At 44.7% G+C, this 21,110-nt stretch overlaps 1 protein-coding gene across 1 annotated transcript in view; it reads right to left on the bottom strand.

Annotated features, from left to right (window-relative positions):
* Nucleotides 1–21,110, bottom strand: part of SH2D4B (SH2 domain containing 4B) — a gene marked incomplete at its 5' end in the record, with an annotated part of 79,452 nt that overhangs the window by 21,549 nt on the left and 36,793 nt on the right. Inside the window, 3 exons of the mRNA XM_084794449.1 lie at nt 371–495; nt 2,589–2,805; nt 11,679–11,826. Of these exons, the coding sequence (XP_084650575.1) occupies nt 371–495; nt 2,589–2,805; nt 11,679–11,826 (490 nt within the window). The remainder of the gene's footprint in view (nt 1–370; nt 496–2,588; nt 2,806–11,678; nt 11,827–21,110) is intronic.

The raw sequence follows: 21,110 nt of genomic DNA, 5'->3' as shown, positions 1-21,110 counted from the left end.
TGGTCCCTTCATTCATCAATCTGTCATTGAACCAAAATGTATTCTTTTCAGAGCAAATAGGCTGCTGTGCTATGGGCATGGGTATGATTAGTGTTGACCCTCCTCCCCAGTAGCCAGGGGCTCCCTCACGGTAGTCTCCACTAAGGGGACTCAAGTTCACAGCTTCCTAGAAGATAAAGACTGTATATACACAGCATCCCAGCAACCCTGAACTCATGAATTCTTGCCAAACGTTTTGGAGGAAGAATTGCAGCATGGACCCCAAAGTCCTCCACACCCCTGATTACAGCCATCCTCCAAGACTTCTTCCATCTGAGAAAGAGTTAGACATATGTACATCATCTGCCATGATGCCCAGGAAGTATACTACCATGAAACCAGGGGGCGATGGACTTGGTGTTCCTCTCAAAGCCAGCTCGGCGAGGCAGCTGTTCCTCTTTGAACCAGCGCACGATGATTTCTCTGGAGAGTGGACGCAGAGGACGCTCCCAGGTCCTGCTAGGAAGAAAGAGAGTGAGGAAGTGGATGAATCAGAGAAGAAAAAGAAAGGAAAGGAGAGGAATAGAGAGGAGAAGGGAAAGAAACTGAGTGGGGCAACACGGCCCAGCAGATAAAGGCATCTGCTGCCAAGTCAGACCATGTGAGTTTGATTCAAGGAACCCACATGTACAGAACTGACTCTCACAGGTTGTCCTATGACCCCCACATGCATGGTCTGGTATATGTATGTGTGCATGCACACACAGAAAGAAAGAAAGAAAGAAAGAAAGAAAGAAAGAAAGAAAGAAAGAAAAAGAAAAAAGAAGTTTTAAAAGCACAGAAGTGGGAAGGCATTTCTGATTATTCACCCACATTCAGAAAACACACAAGAAATTTATCTCATAAAAATTGAGCATTTCTGCACGGGAGAAAATTTTATCTCCCAAAATCAATGACAAACTGAGAAAGCAGATTTGTCGCAATATTTTTCTCTCTAACTTAGGTGAATAAAGAAAGCATGGATCACACAGTGAAAGGGTAGCCTGGATCACAGGTAGAGAAGAAAATAACATGGCCTTTCAACATTTGTGGAATTCTTAGTCTGGCTCATAAACACACATGAGCAGTTAAAGGATGTGAAGATGCAAAGCCTTGGTGCTAGCCTGTGCAGGGCCAGTGAATTTCAAAGGCGCACAGCACTTGAGCAAAGACCCTGCTTGGGAGAATGTCTTTGCAGATTATGGTTGCCCATAGTAAAATTAATTTCCATGGTTTTATATAGACAGAGCCCTGTTGGTGATTGCAAAAGGTTTGAAATAGCAATGCCCACTGATGGAGTCTCTGATAACTAGTCTGCAGCAGAACACAAGGCAGCTATTAAAGAAAAGAGGAAAAATGAGGTTTGTTTGTTGTTTGTTTAATATTGGCAACTGCATAAAAAAAGGCCAGGGGTTGGGGTGGGGTATATGTACGAACCTAAGAACAATGTTTATGGTGATACAGTGTGGAGATACATGAGGGGAAAAAAATCAGATTTCTTTATGAACACCATACCTTTTCAGACCTTCTAGTTTAGGAATTATACATGGTGAGGAGGGAAGGGAAGGGAGGAAGGGAAGGAGGGAAGGAGGAAGAAAGGAAGGGAAGGAGGAGAGGAAGGGAAAGAGGGAGGGAAGAAGGAGGGAGGGAAGAAAGAAAGAAGAGATGAAGGAAGAAAGGGAGGGAGGGAGAAAAGGAGGGGGGAGGAAGGGAGGGAGGGAGGAACCCTGGGGAGAGAAGGTGTAAAGTCAGAGTCAGCTCTTGCTAGACTCCAGCAGAGAGGAGTAGTGGGTTATGAACAACCCCAAACTCCAATCAGAACAAAATTGTACAAACCACATTTTCTGAGGGTGAACTGACTCCTGAACATTCCCCATAGATAAGGGAGCCGCCACAGGTGCTCAATCCCACATCTCCCCTCCACGGGATGTAGCTGTTCTGCAAGGATGCTTAGGAGCCTTGAGACAAGAGGCCAAACCTCAGCGCTGCGCAGCCAGCCAGGCAGAACATGGAGATGCTCGTGGTGACCTTGTGCCTTTGACTTTGCCAACATGTGTTGTCACTAAAACAGCCTTAGCAAGCAAACCCTCTAAGGACACAAATATGCGTAAGGACCTCACAATCTACCAACACTAGTCTGTAAAGATACTGTTCAAACTAGGGCAAACCAGCTCCATCCATAGTTAGAAAGGGCTGTGGCCCTACTAGGACATATTTATCCCATCTCATTTCTTTCATTGCAATGTTTTGACCAAGCCTAAGGGGTCTACAACTACACAGTATTTGGGGTATTTGTATAAGCAGATTTTGAGGGAAAGAGGATGTACTGCTTTCTTCAGATTATCAAGGATTACAAGAATCCTTGACCTCTGAAAGTGTAACCTCTCAAAATGCAAAGTTGTTAGAAAGGTCCAGATCCCACCCTTTTCCTATGTTACACCCATTACATAGATTGGAACGATGAGGCTCAGGGAAGGCAAACGACCCACAAACCAGAGACAAAGCCTAGACTGTGGACCTTGCCTCATGGGTCCATGGCTCTTCTCAGGGTTCCACCTACTCCCACACACCTGTCAGGCCCTGTGAGGGGTGGTGGTGGACTACCGCCAGGAAGTCGGTGATGGAGTCTCGCCTCTTGCTCAGGGTTCTGCCCAAGTTCTTGGAACATGGTGCTCAGGCCAGCAACAGTTCCCTTCTGGATGGCCCTGAGCGAGTGGCGCCGGTACTCATCCCGGGCTCGCTGAGCGCGACGGCTCCTCTCCTCATCAGCTGCTTTGGACCTGCGTACTGCAAAGGAGAACAGGGCTTGAGAAAATGAAAACTGAACAAACCCTACTGGAATCAAGGGCTTTTTATCTGAACTGGTCATCCTGAAGTCTGACTACTTCTTACCAGGCCTCTACCTGCCTCTAAAGTTCAAGAGTTCTCATTAGAAAGCTCTGGGAGCTGGTCCCGGACTTCAGCTGTGCAAGATTAATGATCACACTGGCTCTGGCAAACCACCTCCCCTTCCCAGAAGGAAAGCCTTACTCCATCCACTCAACACACATCGCAGACTCCTACAGCTCCATGGAAAGCACATTTTGTCAGTATTTGGAGGAGACAGGTGAGTTGTTCTAGCCCTCAAAAAGTATTTCTCCTTCACAGGTGGCCAGCAGCCTTTCCTGAGAAAACGGCATCTCCCAGATCCAAGCACATAGTCTGTGCTACAAAGGCATTTACAGAGTGATATTACACACAGACTTTCTCCTGTACTTTGAGCTTCACAGGGGCAGGTTCTTTGGCCTGCTCATTGGCCAACTCCAGTGTCTAGAACAGGGATGGCAAACAGGATACTGTTCTAGGTGATACGGGCATCCGGAACACTATGGAGATGGTTCATGGGTAACATGCTTGTCATGCATGAAGGGAGATGTGCGTTCCATCCTCACACCCTATAACAAGTGGGCATGGTGACATGTGCCAGAAATCAGCTCTGGGGAGGCAGAAATAGAAGCATCCCCAGAGCTTGCTGGCCAGCCAGGCTAGCTGAATCTGTGAGCGTCAGGTTCAAGGAGAGACCTTGATTCAAAAAACAATGTGGAAAGTGGTAGAGGTGACATTCAAAGGCAACTGCTGGCCCCAGTACACACACACACATACACACACACAGTAAAAAATGATTTTTAAAAGCATTCCACTATTTGACTCTAGGCTGATAAAGAGAAGACATGGAAGTGCACCCTTCTTTCAACTGTTCTGTCCAAGTTGGAGAAAGGACTGAAAATTATCACTAACCTTAATGAAAAAGCTTATAAGCATCATTTTTAAAAGAAGGAGGAAAAGGATGAGAGAAGAAGGAGGAGGGGGAGGAGGAGGAGGAGGAGGAGGAGGAGGAGGAGGAGGAGGAGGAGGAGGAGGAGGAGGAGAAGAAGAAGAAGAAGAAGAAGAAGAAGAAGAAGAAGAAGAAGAAGAAGAAGAAGAAGAAGAAAATTTACATGAGAGTTCAGGGTCCATAGCACACAGCGACCAGGGCTGTCATGGGAGAACCATCCTGGGACTGTGCTGTGAAGGAATTGATGTGTTCCCACCAAAACTCATGCTGGGATGTAGGGCCTTTGAGAGTGTCTGGAGTCACCTTCGTAAGGCTGCATTAATTTTCTCGGGGATAGATCAGTTCTTGGGAGACAAATGGCTAAAATAGATCAGCTCCTTTGTCCCCTCTCCACCTCCGCTTGCTCTCAGGCAGAGAATAAATCTGTTTTCCTTGTGAATTACCGAATCTTGTGAATTACACTGAAAGAAAATGAACAAGACAGTATGAAAAGATCAAGTGTTTTCTAGAGAAAGGAGGAGAAGTGCCCATTCCAGGAAGAAACTCTGGGTTTTAATGACACAGTGACTCATCTGTAGGTCTCTGGCAGTAACAATTCTGTAAAGGGTTTCGGCGACACAGTGACTCATCTGTAGGTCTCTGGCAGTAACAATTCTGTAAAGCCTTGATTTCACTGTGGGCCGAGGGTCAGACAGGGTCAGGAAACCCAGGGCCAACTTCACAGTCATTGGAAGCTTCTGCCATACAAAATACAGGCAACCTCATGGAGTTTATAGTCCCTGAGATGATGCCGAAAGACAGAAAGACATGGGCTTTGCACATGAGCCCATCTGGTATGAGACCATATTATTCTTTAGTTCTCTTTCCCTGAACAATAGAGACAGTGCCACCCTTAGTCCAAGGGCTGCCACACCGGGCTATTCCAGAGTCACCTCCCTGATGACAATCAGGACTTCCACTCAGTTTTCTAACACTGAGGAAGCACAGCAGTGTCTGCTTTTCTTCTTGGAAGAATCTGTATAAGTGGTCACACAGCTCCAGAAGTGCAAAGAGGAGAGTATTGGAAAGAGTTTCACCACTTCAAGTAACATGTTGGCCAGGTATGGTAATACACTCCTAATCTTTTAGGACCATGGAGGCTGTGGCAGAAGGATTGCAAGCTTCAGGACAGCCTGACTATATAATGAATGCATTAATGGCATAGTCACACGAGTGTATTTAGTCGTCTCCTTATGCCAGCTCTGAGTGTTGCGTAGGGCTACCACTTAAGGCTATAAAGCCAGTAGCCACACAGCTCCAGGAGACCCAGCTGTTGTATTCAATCCTCAGAGTCTATTGGAGGGAGAAAAAAACAGCACTAAATAGTGGAGGTGTGGCGGGGTGTTCATTGGCCTTCGGGGCTCCCAGAAGACAAACAGCTCATCCAGACAAGGATAGCTTCCGGAAGCAGGGAGGGGTCTAAGTTGGTGCCTGGTGGATCCAAGGGATTCGGCCAGCGGTGGCCCATGGAAGGGCAGTTGAGGCGGCTTAGAGGCCAGAGGTTAGGAGGTGCTGCTCCGCGGACAATGCAGCATCACTGGAAATATGCAGGGCAGATGCACCAGAAAAGGCCACTTAGAGATGTTTTCGTGCTGTCCTGAAAGACAACTGAAAGCCACCAGAGGGCAGAGTCCCTCTGCACTCTAAACAGGCCGCATGAGCTAAATAAGCATGGGAAGTGAACAAGAGTATGAGAACAAGAGAACAAGAAGGTGCAGAAAACAGATATGCACTGAGCAAAGAGAACGCCTGAAGCAACAGCATGTAAATCCCGAGAGATAAAATGGGCAGAATCTGTATAATTAGGTTGAATTATTATTATTATTATTATTATTACTATTACTTTATTTTCATGGGGTAGGGGAGCGGAGTGTGTGTGTGTGCGTGTGTAGAAGTCAGAGGACAACTGTGGCATTCAGTTCTTTTCACCATGTGAATCCCAAGAATTGAACTTAGGTCGTCAGTCTTGGCAGCCGTTGCCTGTACCCACTGAGACAATTACAAGCTCCCTTGGTCAGTTTTTATACTGAAAGTGAGCAGAAGGGAGGGACCTAAAGCCAGGTTCTTGTCTTTTAAAAATTACATTGAGTGAGTGAGTGAGTGAGTGAGTGACTGACTGACTGACTGACTGACTGACTTATTTTATGTGCACATGTGTATGATGTGTGTGCACTGAGTGTGTGTGTGTGTGTGTTTGTGTGCGCGCACGCGTGTTTATGTATAAACCTTCTGCCCTTTGTTTTTGTGTTTTGTTTTGTTTTGTTTTGTTTTGTTTTGAGACAGGGTCTCTCTAGATAGCCCTGGCTGGCCTGGAACTAGCAATTTAGACCAGACTGGCCTCAAACTCTAAAAGATCCACCTGCCTCTTCCTCCCAGGAGCTGGGACTAAAGGTTGTGTCTCCATGCCCAGCATCTCTCTGTGAATTTGAGCAGAGAATTAACTGTCTATATTTTCTTTTCCTGCCTAGAAAAGGAAGGCTTAGTGGAGTTGCTTTGAGATCTCAATGAGGGAGCAGATGGGAGGGTTTTGCTTACGTCCTGGCAAGACAGTTATTAAATGTGTTCCGGGTTCTTACTGCAGAGGCTGTGTGTTCTGGGACTGAACACACAGTTTGGAAAGAGTCCATCCCTTGGTGGGCATGGGAAGAGGATTGACTAGAAAGGAGGAGAGTGTTTAGGTAGAATCAGAAGTTCCTACCAGGAAATTGGAAAAAAAATGAACACATGGAAAGAGCAGGTTTCATCACCTCTGGAGAGGGTGTGTTGACTCAGAGGGCCCTGTGACGTAGGCCACTGTAGCCAGGTCAACTGCATAAACCCAGTGCCTTTATCAATAAAGACTGTGAAGGCTAAAAAGTGAGCATCCAGGTCTGAGAAGGCCATGAGATTCTTCTGCAGTTAACCTGCTCTAATGGAAGGAACTCTCTCAGCCCCCACCCCAAGTTTTCTGGGGAAATCGTGCTATTTAGCCTCTTCCCTCTAGCACAGCTTTATGCCTGACAACAGAGGCCCCTGTGCTGACCTCGGCCAACTGACTTATCCTTTCAGGGTCCCAGCTTTCCTTGGGCCATGCAGATAGGGCAATGATTGCCTCTGCCAAGCTAAAGGCCCGGGGCTCTGTGAGCAACTCCACAGGAGAGGAAACTCAAATAGAGCCCTACATCAGGTAGGCAAAAGTTAAGGTGGGCACTACTCATAGGTTTAATATTGAAAAAAGGCACACAGAATAGAAGTGGCCCCTGGTTTATGATGGTTCAATTTGTGATGTTTTTACAAAAGTAATATGAATTTAGTCAGTACTGTGCTTCAAATTTTGATTTTCGATCTCTTCCCAGGCTAGCTATATAGCTGTCTCTCCCCTCTCTCTCTCTCTCTCTCTCTCTCTCTCTCTCTCTCTCTCTCTCTCTCTCTCTCTCTCTCTGTGTGTGTGTGTGTGTGTGTGTGTGTGTGTGTGTGTGTGTGTGTGTGCGCTGATGCTGGTCTGTAGAAGTGAACCACAGGTCCCAGCCAGCCAGGCGATCTGAGCAGATCACAGCTTGTACCCGTCAGTGGGCTCTGTCATTGAGCCAGAATGTTCTGTTGTTTAGAGTTAGGATTAGGGTCATGATTTCAACTTAGAACTTCAGGGTCATAACTTTCTTATAAGTTGAGTTTCAACTGTAGCCATGTTCAAGGAATAATAAGGTGCCAGTAATTTTTCTTGTCGCTGAGACCAACTGATAAAAAGCATCTTAATTTTGAGGATACAATTGGTGTTGGTGGAAAAGGATGGTGGTGGGTGCCTGAGTCAACTGTTCACCCTGCGTCTCACAGTGAGAAAGCAGAGAGCTGGCTGGTGTTCTGCTGGCGTTCACGTGCTTTGTTACTCAGTCAGGTACCACCCATATTCACCATGGGTCTTTCTCCTCAGATAATCCTCTCTGGAAACACTCTCACAGACCAAGCTGGAGGTGAAACGTCTCAAGGTTTCACCTTGAGGCCTCGAGGTTTATTAATCCAATCAAGCTTTCCCACTGGAATCAGCCGTCAACCATGACACTCACACATCCCATGCAGAGGACAACAGAAGCCCTTCTTTCTTCTGTCCCTTCAACTTCCGGTCCACACTCTTCTCTGCTCCAGCCCACTTCCTGTCTAGCCTACTTCCTGTCCAGCCCACTTCCTGTCCAGCCCACTTCCTGTCAAGTGCCATGCTCAACAGCTCCTCCAGGCTCAGCCTGTCCCATACATTTAGCACGTTAGAATCACTATTGTTCAACCAAGGACCCAGAACCACTTCTTTTTTTTTTTTAAGATTTATTTATTTATTATACAGTATTCATGTGAGCCAGCAGGCCAGAAGAGGTCACTGGATCTCATTATAGATGCTTGTGAGCCACCATGTGGTTGTTGGGAATTGAACTCAGGACCTTTGGAAGAGTAGTCCGTGCTCTTAGCCTCTGAGCCATCTCTCCAGCCCCAGAACCACTGCTTTTTAAGAGGGAAGTAGATAGAACCAATATCGCAGGACCTCGTGTCAGGCTTTATGAGCAGTTTTCTCAGGCAGCCATCTCAGTCACATGGCAAGGAGGGAGGCAACAGCATGTAGGAGGTTGATTTGGGGCCACAGGCCAAATCTCACAGTTGGAGGACTCAGAGTGACCAAAACTCCTACTCATCTACAATACAAATTGTCCATAAATAATATCAATTGCTGGATCCTCTCTAAATCTCTGTCCAACTCCACACCCCTACAAGTTCACAGTTGAAAAGCTGTTAGGCACACTGGCATCCCTAACCTATCCAGAGAGTTTCAGAAGCAAGATCTCTAAGATTTGAGCTGAGTAACTAACGCTCCATTCGGGTGACACTGAGAGCCATCTTTGCTGGGTTTTTTTTTTCCTCAGTTGGAGAATTTAATTTGACTGTTTTATCAAAACTGCTGCTCCTGATAGATTAATGGCCCAGTATATCTTTCAGATTAAGTTAATTGTGTGCAGAATAGATGCGCTAGATTTGAATGACATGCTCTGAGTGCAGCTCATCATTCTTTAAGAAAGAATGAAATGAGAACGTCTAATTGGGGAGCCTGAATTATCACATAGCGCGAGCTTTTCAGACGCATTTCCATTTCCAGTGGCCACACAGCATATTGAGCTACAATCAAGCAGCTCTCAGAGGACAAGATTGCCAGTCTCTGTCCCCAGTGAAACAGCAGCCGATGAGCTCTGCAGAAGGGCCCCAGCCTTGCAGGAATAACCCCATAGCATTTGTTTGCAGTCACCTTGTAAGCACAAGCTTTCCAGCCAGGGTTCCCCACAGTCGCCTCAGCAGCTTCACTTTGTGCACCTCACTATTCTTTTTTCTTTTCTTTTCTTTTCTTTTTTTCAGCGTAAGTGTTGTCTTTTCTCTTCCTTCTACTTGTCTCTTCCTCCATTCTGAATTCAGATAAATGGCTTCACTTTTAGCTTTCCCCATCTTATCTTTCCAGCCTCATTTTTCACAATGGTCCGTTACGAATCCCAGGATGCAGTTATATTGTGATTTTCTTACATGCATTTTCTCCTTTGGTCATAACTACAAATATGCCCCAGAAACCAAGCATTTCGGGGCTGAATTTATGAGAGAGACAGAGCTGAGATAGACATATGGAGATAGAGAGATACAGAGACAGACAGAGACTGAGACAGAGAGAGGATGAATATAGAGGGCTCAAAAGCAAAGGTGACTTAAGAACCTGTAAAGATGGAGACGACGCGATAGCTCAGGGTTAACAGGAGAGGACTGACGTTCAGTTCTCTGCATACGTCAGATGACTCACAACCACCCGTAACTTTAGCGCTGGGGATCCAAACTCTTCTGCAGGCATGTAAATCATACACACTCATACACACACACACACACACACACACACACACACACACACACTGAAAAAGAAAAATAAGTATTTTTTTGAAAAGGACCTCTGAGCATCCTTTCTCCTGAAGGCAGTGAGAACAGTGGCAAATGCTCAGAATACTAAAAAGACTTCCTCAGAATATTAAAATTTAACCAAAAGCTTGGATAAATTCAGGAAGCATTATTTAAAAACCAAGGGTTCAACCAAATGAAGCTATTAAATGTCCATAAAGAACCCCCAGGCCTAAGCAGCCTCACTGGTGAATTCTATCAAATGTTTAAGCAAAAATCCCAATTCTTCAAGCCATTCCCAAAAGTTGGAATAAGCAAACGCTTCCCAACTCACTCACTGATACCCAGATTATCTTAAAACCCAGCCCGGACTTCCAACAATATAAGACGAGCAGAGGCTGCTCATCCATCATGAATATTAATGCAAAAGTCCTCAACAAAATGTCCAGATACCGGGACTGGAGAGGCGGCTCAGTTGGTAAAGTGCCTGCTATGCAAACATGAGGACATTGTTTGGATCCCTGGCATCTATGTAAAAGCTAGGCATAGTGACACGCTCCTGTAAGGTCGGAATGGGAGAGGGGCAGAGAGTGGAGACAGGCAGACTCTTGGAGCTCACATGCCAGCCAGATGAGGCGGATCAGTGGGCTCCAGATTCGTGGAGAAAATAATTAAGAGGAACATAGGAAGATACCCACCACCAGACATCAACATGCACGTTCTACATGTACACGTGCACGTACACACATATATATGAATGCACACTTACATATGTGCACCCACCCATGTGCACACACTACATGCACCTCACACATACATTTATATAAAAATGTATACTAAGCACACTAAACCTGGTAACAAATATTTTAAAAGATTACACGCTATAAATGAGATTTACCCCAGGACTACAAGACTGACTTCAAAACCCAACCATGGCATGTACCATCTTAGTAAAAAGCTAGAGAGCTAACACAGAATCATCACCACAAATGCAGAAAAACCCAATACCCCTTCATAATAAAACACTCAACAATGAGGCAGTGGAGCCTTCTCAACCTGGTGAAAGTTCATATGTGAAAGACTCACAGCTAGGGGCATACTTGCCAATAAAAGAAGGAACTCTTTCCCTACAGCCAAAAAAGAAAGATGTCTGGGTTTGCTACTTTATTACTATACAGTACTGGTAGTTCCAACCAGAACAATTAGATAAGACAGAGACAGACAGACAGACAGAGAATATAAATCGAAACAAACAAAAAACCAACAAGACAAAACAATGGCAAAAATAAATTATAAAAGTCCAGAAAAAAAATAGGGTTTGTTTTGTGTTGGCCAACTAGACCTGACCGTGTCTCTCTCTGTCTCTCCGACCCTGTCCCTCTCTGTGTGTATGTTTCTTCATCTCTGTCTGTCTCTCTTTGTTCACATACACACACATACACACACACACACACACACACACACACACACACACACACACACACACCTGCTTCTGCTTGCTTCCTGAAGGTCATGAAGCTACTGTTCTAACTCCATGCCTGTCTGCTTCCTGCCATGACAGTCATGGACTAACCCTCTGAAACTCTAAGCAAGTTCCCAACTAAATATTTTCTTTTATAAGAGCTGCCTTGGTCATGGTGGTCCTTCACAGCAATAGAATCCTAAACCAGACAACAGCATTGAGTCGGGGAATTACTGGCTACTTCAGTAAATGTAATGTTTCATTTCTTTAACGTGCGATATCTCCGGGGCAGGCGCATAAGCTCTTGAAGCATAGGGGCCTTATCCCATCAGGACCATGAACACGGGGAAAGCCTTGTGTGGAAAGGAAGGAGGCTAACAGGCCGGTGAGGCAGACACACAGTGGGAGGAGCTGGGTGGGGAAAGCAGCACAGGCCCAGGACACAGCTCAACTCACACTGCTCTTCCCACTCGCGCTCCTCCGTCTCACTGGCTTGGCAGTGCAGCTGGGCCTGCTTCAAGGTCCAATAAAGTTCCTTAGCCCTCTGCTCCTCCTGGAGGCGAATCTGTTCTTCTCCTCGCCTCCTCTCTTCTTCCTCTTTCCTCTGAAAATAAATTATTGAAACAGAATGGCATTAGGATGGGGAACCATCTATGGGACTCTGCAGTGGGTCAAGCAGAGCTGCCTTGAGTAAAGTGGCCAGCAGTGACCATTACATTCCCGGTCCCTACACCAACAAAATGTGATAGTCATGCTTAGTAACAATCAAATGGATCCGGTATTGAGGCAAATTTGATTTCCTGATTTGTGGTCCAGGGGATTAAACCTAGACTCCTGAGCAATGTTTCTCAACTTTCCTGATGCTATGACTCTTTGGTACAGTTCCTTATGTTCTGGCAACCCTTAGCATAAAATAATTTTCATTCCTACTTCATAACTGTAATGTTGCTTCTGTGATGAATCGCAATGTAAATATCTGTGTTTTCCAATGGCCTTAGATGACCCCTGTGAAAGAGTCTTTTGACCACCAAAGGGGTCCTGACCCACAGCTTGAAACTCCCTGCTCTAAAGCCTCATGGATGCTTGGCAAGTGCCCAACACTGTGGTATCCCAGCCCAGCAATGTTTAAACCCTAAGCTTTCTACAAAGCTAAAAGGACTAAGCCACCCTCAAACTTGCTTCCACTAGCGCAGGTACAGGGAGCAGAGCCTGGTATTTCTAAATCCTGCCTATCTGGGCATAGAGGGATGCCTTGATCAGTCTGGATAGAGTATTGACAAGACCATAATAGGTCTATGGATCTTAAATCTCTTGGTTCCTACAAGTCCCATTTACTGGTTCCAAAAAGGTTGTATGTATGATTTCCTGCCTTTGTTTACACAAAGTAGCATTTATATACCCAAAACTTACATGTGTAGCTAATAAAAAATAGTTCACCAAATCCCTTCCCTCGCCCCAATGTGATAGTGAGCCTTACATTTTGTGTAAGTGCTGGGAATTGAACTCAGGTCTTCATGCTCATATGATAAGCATGTATGGCTAGAGTCAGCCTTCTTTCTTCCCCTTAATACTGTTCGTTCTGGATTTACCAGTTCTAAATATTAAACTCTACCTTTGATCTGAAGGGAAACAGAGGAGGAGTGGATCTGGGGGAGAAGGGGAGATGGGGGGAACTAGGAAGAGTGGAGGAAAAGGAAACAATGGTTGGGTTGTATTGTATGAGAGAATGGTATGTTTTATGATTGATATCATCTTAAATTTTATAGAACATGGCAGGACTTTTTTTTTCAAATATCTTTGCCATAACTTTTTTCCTGGGTTAACAAATTATTTTACCTTAAAGTAGAATATTGAATTTTCCCAACCTCCTATCAAGTATAGTAATCTTTGAGTTAAACCAAGTATGAGTTCTTATAAAGACAGTACTGCTCCCTTTTTCAGAGGGCCACCCTTCCCTTGCAAGCTATTTTTCATTCTTCTATGGGCTGTGCTGGCTGCCTCCAGGATACCTCTCCATCTGTACTTCAAGACCCGCCTCTGAACCTTCTCTGAGACCGAGCCCTGTGTCACTGCTAGCTACTCTCCTTCAGCAATGCGTCTCGGGTACACAGAACCACTTTCTGAGTGTTTGCCAGAAAATGCTGCTAGTCAAGCCTCACATTCAACTCCTTATTAGCTGAGCATAGACCATGATTAATTACAGATGTTGCTACTTGTCTTCCAGCACTGCTGTCACTTTGATTGTCATCTGCTGCGTAGGACACTTGGTTTTCTCCCTGGAAACCAGCAGAGTCTCATTACCATGGCTATTCTAAAGCATTTTTCCTTTCTCTTTTTCCTTTTAGTTTTTTTAATTGAAAATAGAGTCTTCTCTCATAAAATAGAGCTCAAGTACAGTTTGCCCTCCCTCCCTCCACCTCTCCCAGCTCCCCACAACCCCCCTCTCCCCCAGATACACTCCCCTCCATTTTCCTTCAGTAGGAACGGAACATGGCCAACCAAATCAACCAAGCAGGCCTCGTGTGGGTTCACAGGGACTGAAGAAGAAGCGTAGAGCCTACACGGCTCCGCACCAGGTCCTCTGTGTGTATGTTACGGCTGTTAGCTGGTGGTTTAGTGGGACTCCTAGCAGTGGGGTGGGTGTGCCTCTGACTTCATTGCCTGCTCTTAGGACTCCTCCTCCTGCTGGGATGCCTTGCCCAGCCTCACTATAAGGGCTTGGTTTGTCCTGTTTGGTTGTTGACTCTAAGGCATTTTCAATGATGTGCCTTGCTGCTAAAGTCTCGTGTCCATCCAGTGAAATATATCTTCTTTGCCTGGATTAGCTTTGATGAGTTCCCTCACTTCTCTTTTTACAGGACTCCTATTAGTCAAGCACCAGTGAGTTGGGTCAGTCTCCTAAAGACTCCATGCCTTTTCTCTCTTGTTTCCCGCGTATTATCTTTTCTTGTTCCTGGTTGAAGTCACCGACTTTATCTTTCACTTTCCATGGTAGCAATGTGCGATTCCTAAACCCTCTTTCTTATTTGCTCACTGTCTCTTTCTTGCAGGTGCATCCTGTATTTGTTTCAGAAGTGTGACAGCTCAGCTCTCTGAAAATTGAGACATTGGTCTTTCCCTCTGCTCTGCCTGAGATGTATGCCTTCTGTGTTTTGTTCTGTTGCATTTATTTGACTTGGTACCTGCCATTCCTCGAAAAAGAAGGCTTTCATCAGTTATACCCTCCTATCTGGTCACAGCTAAGAGAGAAGTCAGACTTCAATGGGAAGCTAAATATGCAGCCAGCTTCACTGAGCGGCAAGACTTCACTCTGTGGCCAATGCATGCGGAACCAGTCATTTCCTTGAAGAACCATCAGATTGAATATTGTTTTTAAATTACACGTATTATTTAGATTATCTGTAGGCCCAGCTAGTAATCAATTAAGACACAGACACTTGTTATATTTTAAAATAGCCTTAGTTAGCCTGGGGCAAGGCAGATATCAAACTTCTAAACTACTTTCCATAGTAGGGCCTCAGGCATGGGATCCCTGTCTCAATCCCATGCCATCTGCTTCTGATAACTTCTACCAAGCTACCTCCCATCCATAATCCCATATACTTATTCATGTTCTTTATCTGGACCGGATTCTCCATCCACGCTGGCCATGTGCTTCTCCTCCATCTAACCCATGGCAGCCTTCCTCTCTTCCCTTCAGGTCTCTCTCCTTTCTCCTTTCTCCTCTTGGCAGTCCTCCTTCTTCCCAGAATTCCTCTCTCTCTAAGCCCCACCTATCACTTTTTCCCTGCCCAGGTGGGATGGCTTTTTATTAAGCAAAAGGTGGGTCACACAGACAGCAAACAGTAATTAGCATCAAAATACATCAGACCATCCCCCAACAATGGAAGGTTCTGGAGCTCCTTTCTTTAAGACTATACAGACTCTTCTATTCTTCTCATGTGGTGTCTGACCAGGAGTCAACAGTAAGAAGGCTTCAGGCAGAACTTCCCTTAAATCCTCTAGCCTGGGCCTCATGATTTATGGCATTAGTTCTCAATCTGTGGGTTGCAACCCCTTTGGGGATTTAATATCATATATTTACATTATTATTCAAAACAGTAACAAAACTACAAAGAATCAATGAAATGATTTTTTTTTTTTTTTTGGTCTGTGGTAACCACAATATGAGGAACTATATTAAATGGTCACAGCATCAGGAGGGTTGAGAACCACTGCTTTATGGAAAGTCATGTTTTGAAAGGCCTTACTTGTCTGTCAGTTTCTTCCTCCAGCCCTTTCTCCAGCAGAGCTAAGAGGGGCAGCCCTGTTGTCCAAGGCCAGACAGGGCCTACATGAGTTCTGGGTCCTGTTTATTCATTTCTGGCCCCCTCCCCAGTATGAGTGTGGACATCAGGCTGTGTCCTAAACTGTGCAGACCAGCAGCTTTCAGGGTGTGCTATCCTTGAAATACTGCAATTTATATAGCAAGGATTTCTTATTACATCTTTGAAGTTTATTTCATGTGCATGTGTGTATGAACATTTGCAGGGCACATGCATACCATGACACTCAAATAGAGATCAGAGGATGGTCTGTGGGAATTGGTTCTCTCCTTCAACCAGGAGGATCCCAGAGATGGGACTCAGGCCATCAGACTTAATAGCAAGGACATTTTCCTGCTAAGCCCTCTCTCCATCCCCAAGGGGACAGTTTTGACCTGAATTACTGTACCCTGAGCCTATGTATTAAAATAGGATAAAATTATAACATTTATTCAAGTAAACAACCACCATCATGAGGCACAAACTGATAAATAATGTATTTATAATAAATATATAATTTATAAATTATTACATGTATAACTATATGGAATCATATTGGAAACATCATACCAGATATAAGCCTGCCCATAAGACCATAAAATGGAGCATATAAGACCAAGATGTAGAATGCACACTGACCCATCACCTAGTCACTTTTGTCACAAGTTTTGTCCTGAAAATTTGCTACAGCTTTTTGTCACCAGATCTCTAACTCAAGCAGTTTCTCTTGCCTATGACATGTGTGCAATAGTAAAATAACACTCAAAACTACTCTATACTTGCCACTTGGCCATTCTATGCTTTGAATGGCTATACAGCTGTGGTTTATAAAAAAAACTACTTATCTGGCTTTCTACTGAAGCCTCTCCCTACACCCAGATAGCCTCTTGGCCAATGCATGACCCCTGAATGCCAATTGACCTGTTCAACGCCATTCTGTAGCACATACTTAACTTCTGTACCATGTGAAATGCATGTGTGCTTTCAGAGTTACTATTCATTATTAAGATTAAAACAAGAGAACCAGTAGTTGTTATTAGCCATATCTACCAAATGAAATAATTAGTACAGGCCTCCTGTCAGGAGTGAACATATTCTACAGGGACATTTGTGTTCCACTTTTTTTGGTTATTGGAATAGTTGTCCCCAGGAAATTGGAATTTCCAGGAATTTCACACAAAGGCTGGAGTCTGCTGCCAGACACCAAGGAACTGGTCTCCCTTCACACAGTTCTGACAACCTGTCAAATCATCATGCAAAAGAAACTGCAGTGGAGACCATCAATGATGGGCCGATGGCAGGTGAGACTACACCTTAAATCCAAACCTCTACTCAAACCTAAACCTCATGTCAGGTCTCTGAGGATAGAATTGAGACTATTCTGCCGGAGTTTCTTATTTGTTCCTCTTCCCAGTACGGCCACATTAGACAAATTTTCCATGTCTACTTATCACAGTTACTGTCTTTTTAATTGGCCTATTGAGAATGAGTGCCCAAGCCTAACTCAGTAGAGCTGCCAGGTCCCAGGCTCAGATCTTAATAAATTTGGAAATAAGTAGTACTTGGTGAACTAAAGTGAACAAAATTGACATTGCGTATCACTTAATTGTTCTTCAATAAATTCTAATATTGTGGAAACAAACAAACAATGGCCATGTGTTTCTAACAGAGCTCACTAATGATAATGAGACTGACCAGATGTCCCAAGAACCCCAGGATTCATTTTGTGAAGTTAGCCTGTAGCCCAGTGGCTGAGCCCCAGTTCCAAGAAGGCAGCCTGATAAGCAGACACTTCCTCCTGACAAATACAGTTGTTTTCGTTTTTTGTTTTTTCCACAAGTTCACAAGAGAATCAATCAGTTGCTGGAACAGAGCCTATCAAGCTGGGTTTAGGTGACTCTAATTGATAGTTAAGACAATGCCCTTGCAAGACAATTAATCACCTTTTCCCTATACACCCTGGAGGCAACCCTAGCTATCTTCCCACTGCTCTGGGTTCAAACTTTTACTTAATGTCTTTCTTTCCTACCCATCTCACTCCAGTCTGCCTGATAATTCAGGCTTTCCCCTTTCCATTTCCCACATCTTTCTGGTCTGAATATTTTTTCATCTCACCTCTCCCCTTGCATTGTGTGTGTGTGTGTGTGTGTGTGTGTGTGTGTGTGTGTGTGTGTGTGTCCATGTGGTTTAAGTACTATTTTAATGAATAATAATAAAGGCAAGGTAACTATAAATTCTTAATCCTTTTTTTTAAATAACATTTTGGGACTGGAGAAATGGCCCAGCAGCTAAGAGAATTATCTGCTCTTCCAGAGGGCTGGGGTTCAATTCCCAGCACCTACATGACAGCTCGCAAAACTCTTTAACTCCAGCTCCAGCGGAGCTGATGTGTTCTTCTGGCTTCCATGGGCATTATATGCACATGGTACAAGACACACACGCAGACAAAACACACATACAGATAAATTTTTGAATGGAAAAAATTAATGACATTTTGTTGTTGCTATGGCTTCTGAAATGGTTTTGATTGAGGGCTTTTCTCCAATTCAAGGATCAATGTGTGCTTCTAAAATATCAAGACCCATTCTCTATGAATTAGAGACTATAGGCTAAAGAAGCAAAGTGGCTTTATTAAATCATTCATCAGGTCCTTACTGAGCATCTGTGGGACTCACAGGCCTACTGTGGGTGAAGTATGAGAAACAGTCCTCACTCACTCAGAGCTTGCCTTCTGGTGGTGAGAACACTAAACAAATAACTTAAAATTCAAGAAATGTCACAAAAGAATGGCCAGTGTGTATGACGGTGTCTGGGAGGTTACCATAGGCTTTGTGACCTATGGTATGAAGATCTGTCACAGGAGATGGCATGCAGTCTGACATGCTAGTCACAAGCTGAACACAGCCAAGTGAGTGCAGGGGAAGAAATTTTCGGACATCAGAGCTGCATGCATGAAAGCCCATGTGTGCAATGCATGTCAGCCTGTTAGCGTCCAAAGTTACTCATTGTGCTTAGAGTGGAAGAGTTGGAATTCTAAAGTGCATGTGCTTGAGAAGCCTACTGTGTAGGTAGCCGCGCTAACTTCTGCCATGTCAGAAAGCCCATGCTTAGGCTGCACACTGTGACCTTCCAGTTGCTGAGCTTTGCCAGAGGAGGTCTTTTTGTGTTCCAGGATCTCCTTGGACTATTTACCTTTGAAAGAAGTAGGAAAGTCCCTACTGAGAGACACCCAGAGGGTTAAGGAAGTCCTTACAGAGAGCTACTCAGAGGATTAAGGAAGTTCCTAAAGAGAGCTACCCAGGCTACTGTGTTCTTCTTGTAGGACCTGGGGAGAGAGGGATCAGAATAGATCCTATTGACCTTGCTATAAAAAGTCTTACTCAAAAAACCAAAAAAAAAAAAAAAGTCTTACTTGTCGACATTAAAGAGAGTCTTGATCAGAAATTTCCAGACTTGACTCATTATTTCTTGCATCTCTGTACCCCACTTTCAATCCCCACTCCCTCTTTCAGGTGAACTCTGATTCGATCTGTCCCACGGGCCAGGACATGTCACTACTAACATACAGGGGGCCTGCTGTGAGTAATAAAATTCTGAAATTAAGGGCCTTAAGGGCAAAACTCAAGTATGCATACTAACTGTAGGGGGTGGCATCTGCCTACAGATAGATGTGACCTAGTGGTATGCCTGAAAGTCAGCTGTTTAAGAGGCTGTTTTAGAGAAGACTAATAAAGAAAGTAAGGTCAATTCCCAGCAACCACATGATGGCGCACAAACATCTATAATGAGATCTGGTCCCATCTTCTGTTCTGCAGGTGGAGCACTGTATACATAATAAATAACATTTTTTTAAAAAGAGAGAGAGAGAGAATAACTAGAAGGAAGGATGACTGTCAACAAGCAGGAAGAGGAAGCACTTAAGGCTAAGTGGAGTGACCTGAAAGGAGGCCTACGGAGATGTTACAAAGATAAAAAGCTACCTGAGACCGCTGGGTGCGTCACTGGAAGTGACTAGAGAGTGTGACAACAGCAGCCCTCACAGAACAAAGGGACAGCTATCTAGACACCCTAGAGAGAAAATAGAGATGACACAGGACATCCAAGATGAGAAATATGTGGGGTTAAGGTAGACACCAGGTGGATTCTCAGTTTTTTGGCTAAGATCTCTCAGAGACAGACATGGGAAGGGTCGGTTAGATCATTGACACTAAGGCGGTTCCTGACTGACGCAAAAGTGGAAGCCATGTCTCCAGCTCTAATGCGTAGTAAGCTGTTTCAACTAATGCTGACAGAGCTTTTTCTATTTTACTTAATTTATTTCCTTTTCCTTCCCCTGGATCCCCTAATCTGTGACAGTGGTCACTGTGTCACTCAGCCCACAAGAGCCAAGAGTCTCAGATAGGAACTGTGGTGAGTCACTGTTACAAAGCACCATTGCTTGTGTGGCTTAAACAAGAGAGTGTTTCCTCACAGTTCTAGAGCTAGCAAGTCCTAACACAGCCCAGCAGGGTTGCTTCACTCTGAAGCTTCTCCTTGGCCCACACATGGCCCCTTCCTACTGCTTCACACTGTGTCCAATTTATTCTTCTTAGAAGGATGCCAGCCATATTGTATTCAGGACCAACCAATGCTAAAAGATTGCAGTTGAGCTAAAATTGACTCTGTAAGGACCTTGCCTTCAAAGACAGTCATGTGTTGAAGTTCTGGGAGTAGCTGCATGGAGAACAGAGGTGGGGCGGGGGGCAGGGGTGGTGGCAGGTGGCAATTGAGTCCATAGTGAGAAGACAGCACTCTGGAGCAGGGGCAACAGGTCAGGACCGGTGTGCCACAAATCAACTGATTCTCCACTTGAAATTACAGTGGGAAGTTTCTACGCCACCCAGCTGTGGGTGACCGGAGGCAGAACGTTAAAGAACAGTGTCATTTGTTCAGCTGTTTCTCTTCTTGAGTGGGACGCTGCCCGGGGAGCCAGTGGTCTGCGGCAAACTCCCCTCTCAAAGGAAAATGACTGGCCATTTACTACAACAAAGGCACATCTCTTCACAAAGACGGGGGGCAACAAAAGAAAACAGTTTGTAACTACAAATCCACAAAATTGCATCTTTCTCCTCAAGGACTCTCTCAAAGGGCTCGGCTCTCACAGCTAAAATTACTTAAGCATTCTCCTTGTTGTGGCAGCCATCTGAACTGCTGGGCCAGTCTGAGATCACTGAAGAAAAGTTCACCTCATTAAGTTGAGCAGCCAAAGGCCAACCCAGCCAAGAGGCAGCTGCACAGATACTCCGATTCCACCCACAAAGAACACTGCCCTGTGCTGGCTGCTCAAGGCCCCCTCTGAGATGATTCACTCCCCCGTCTCCCAATAGATAACTCATCAAGAATGCACACTGCTGAGGCTTTGGTCTCTAATGCCAATAGAAAATGTCATAGAGACAAATGCTTTTTCTTGAAGGCATCAGCATTTTTACCATAACTCTTGCTCCTACAATGCCACTGCGGCCCGTGAGTGACTATATTCCAGAACATCAGGGTTGGGATCTTGTTATTCATTCCTTCTTCTCCAAGTCACAGCATAGGGCCCGGC

The sequence above is a fragment of the Acomys minous genome (assembly GCF_964271855.1).
Source record: "Acomys minous genome assembly, chromosome: 9".
Classification (NCBI taxonomy): domain Eukaryota; kingdom Metazoa; phylum Chordata; class Mammalia; order Rodentia; family Muridae; genus Acomys; species Acomys minous.
The sequence above is the reverse complement of the archived record's forward strand: the minus strand, read 5'-3'. Positions and strand labels throughout refer to the sequence as shown.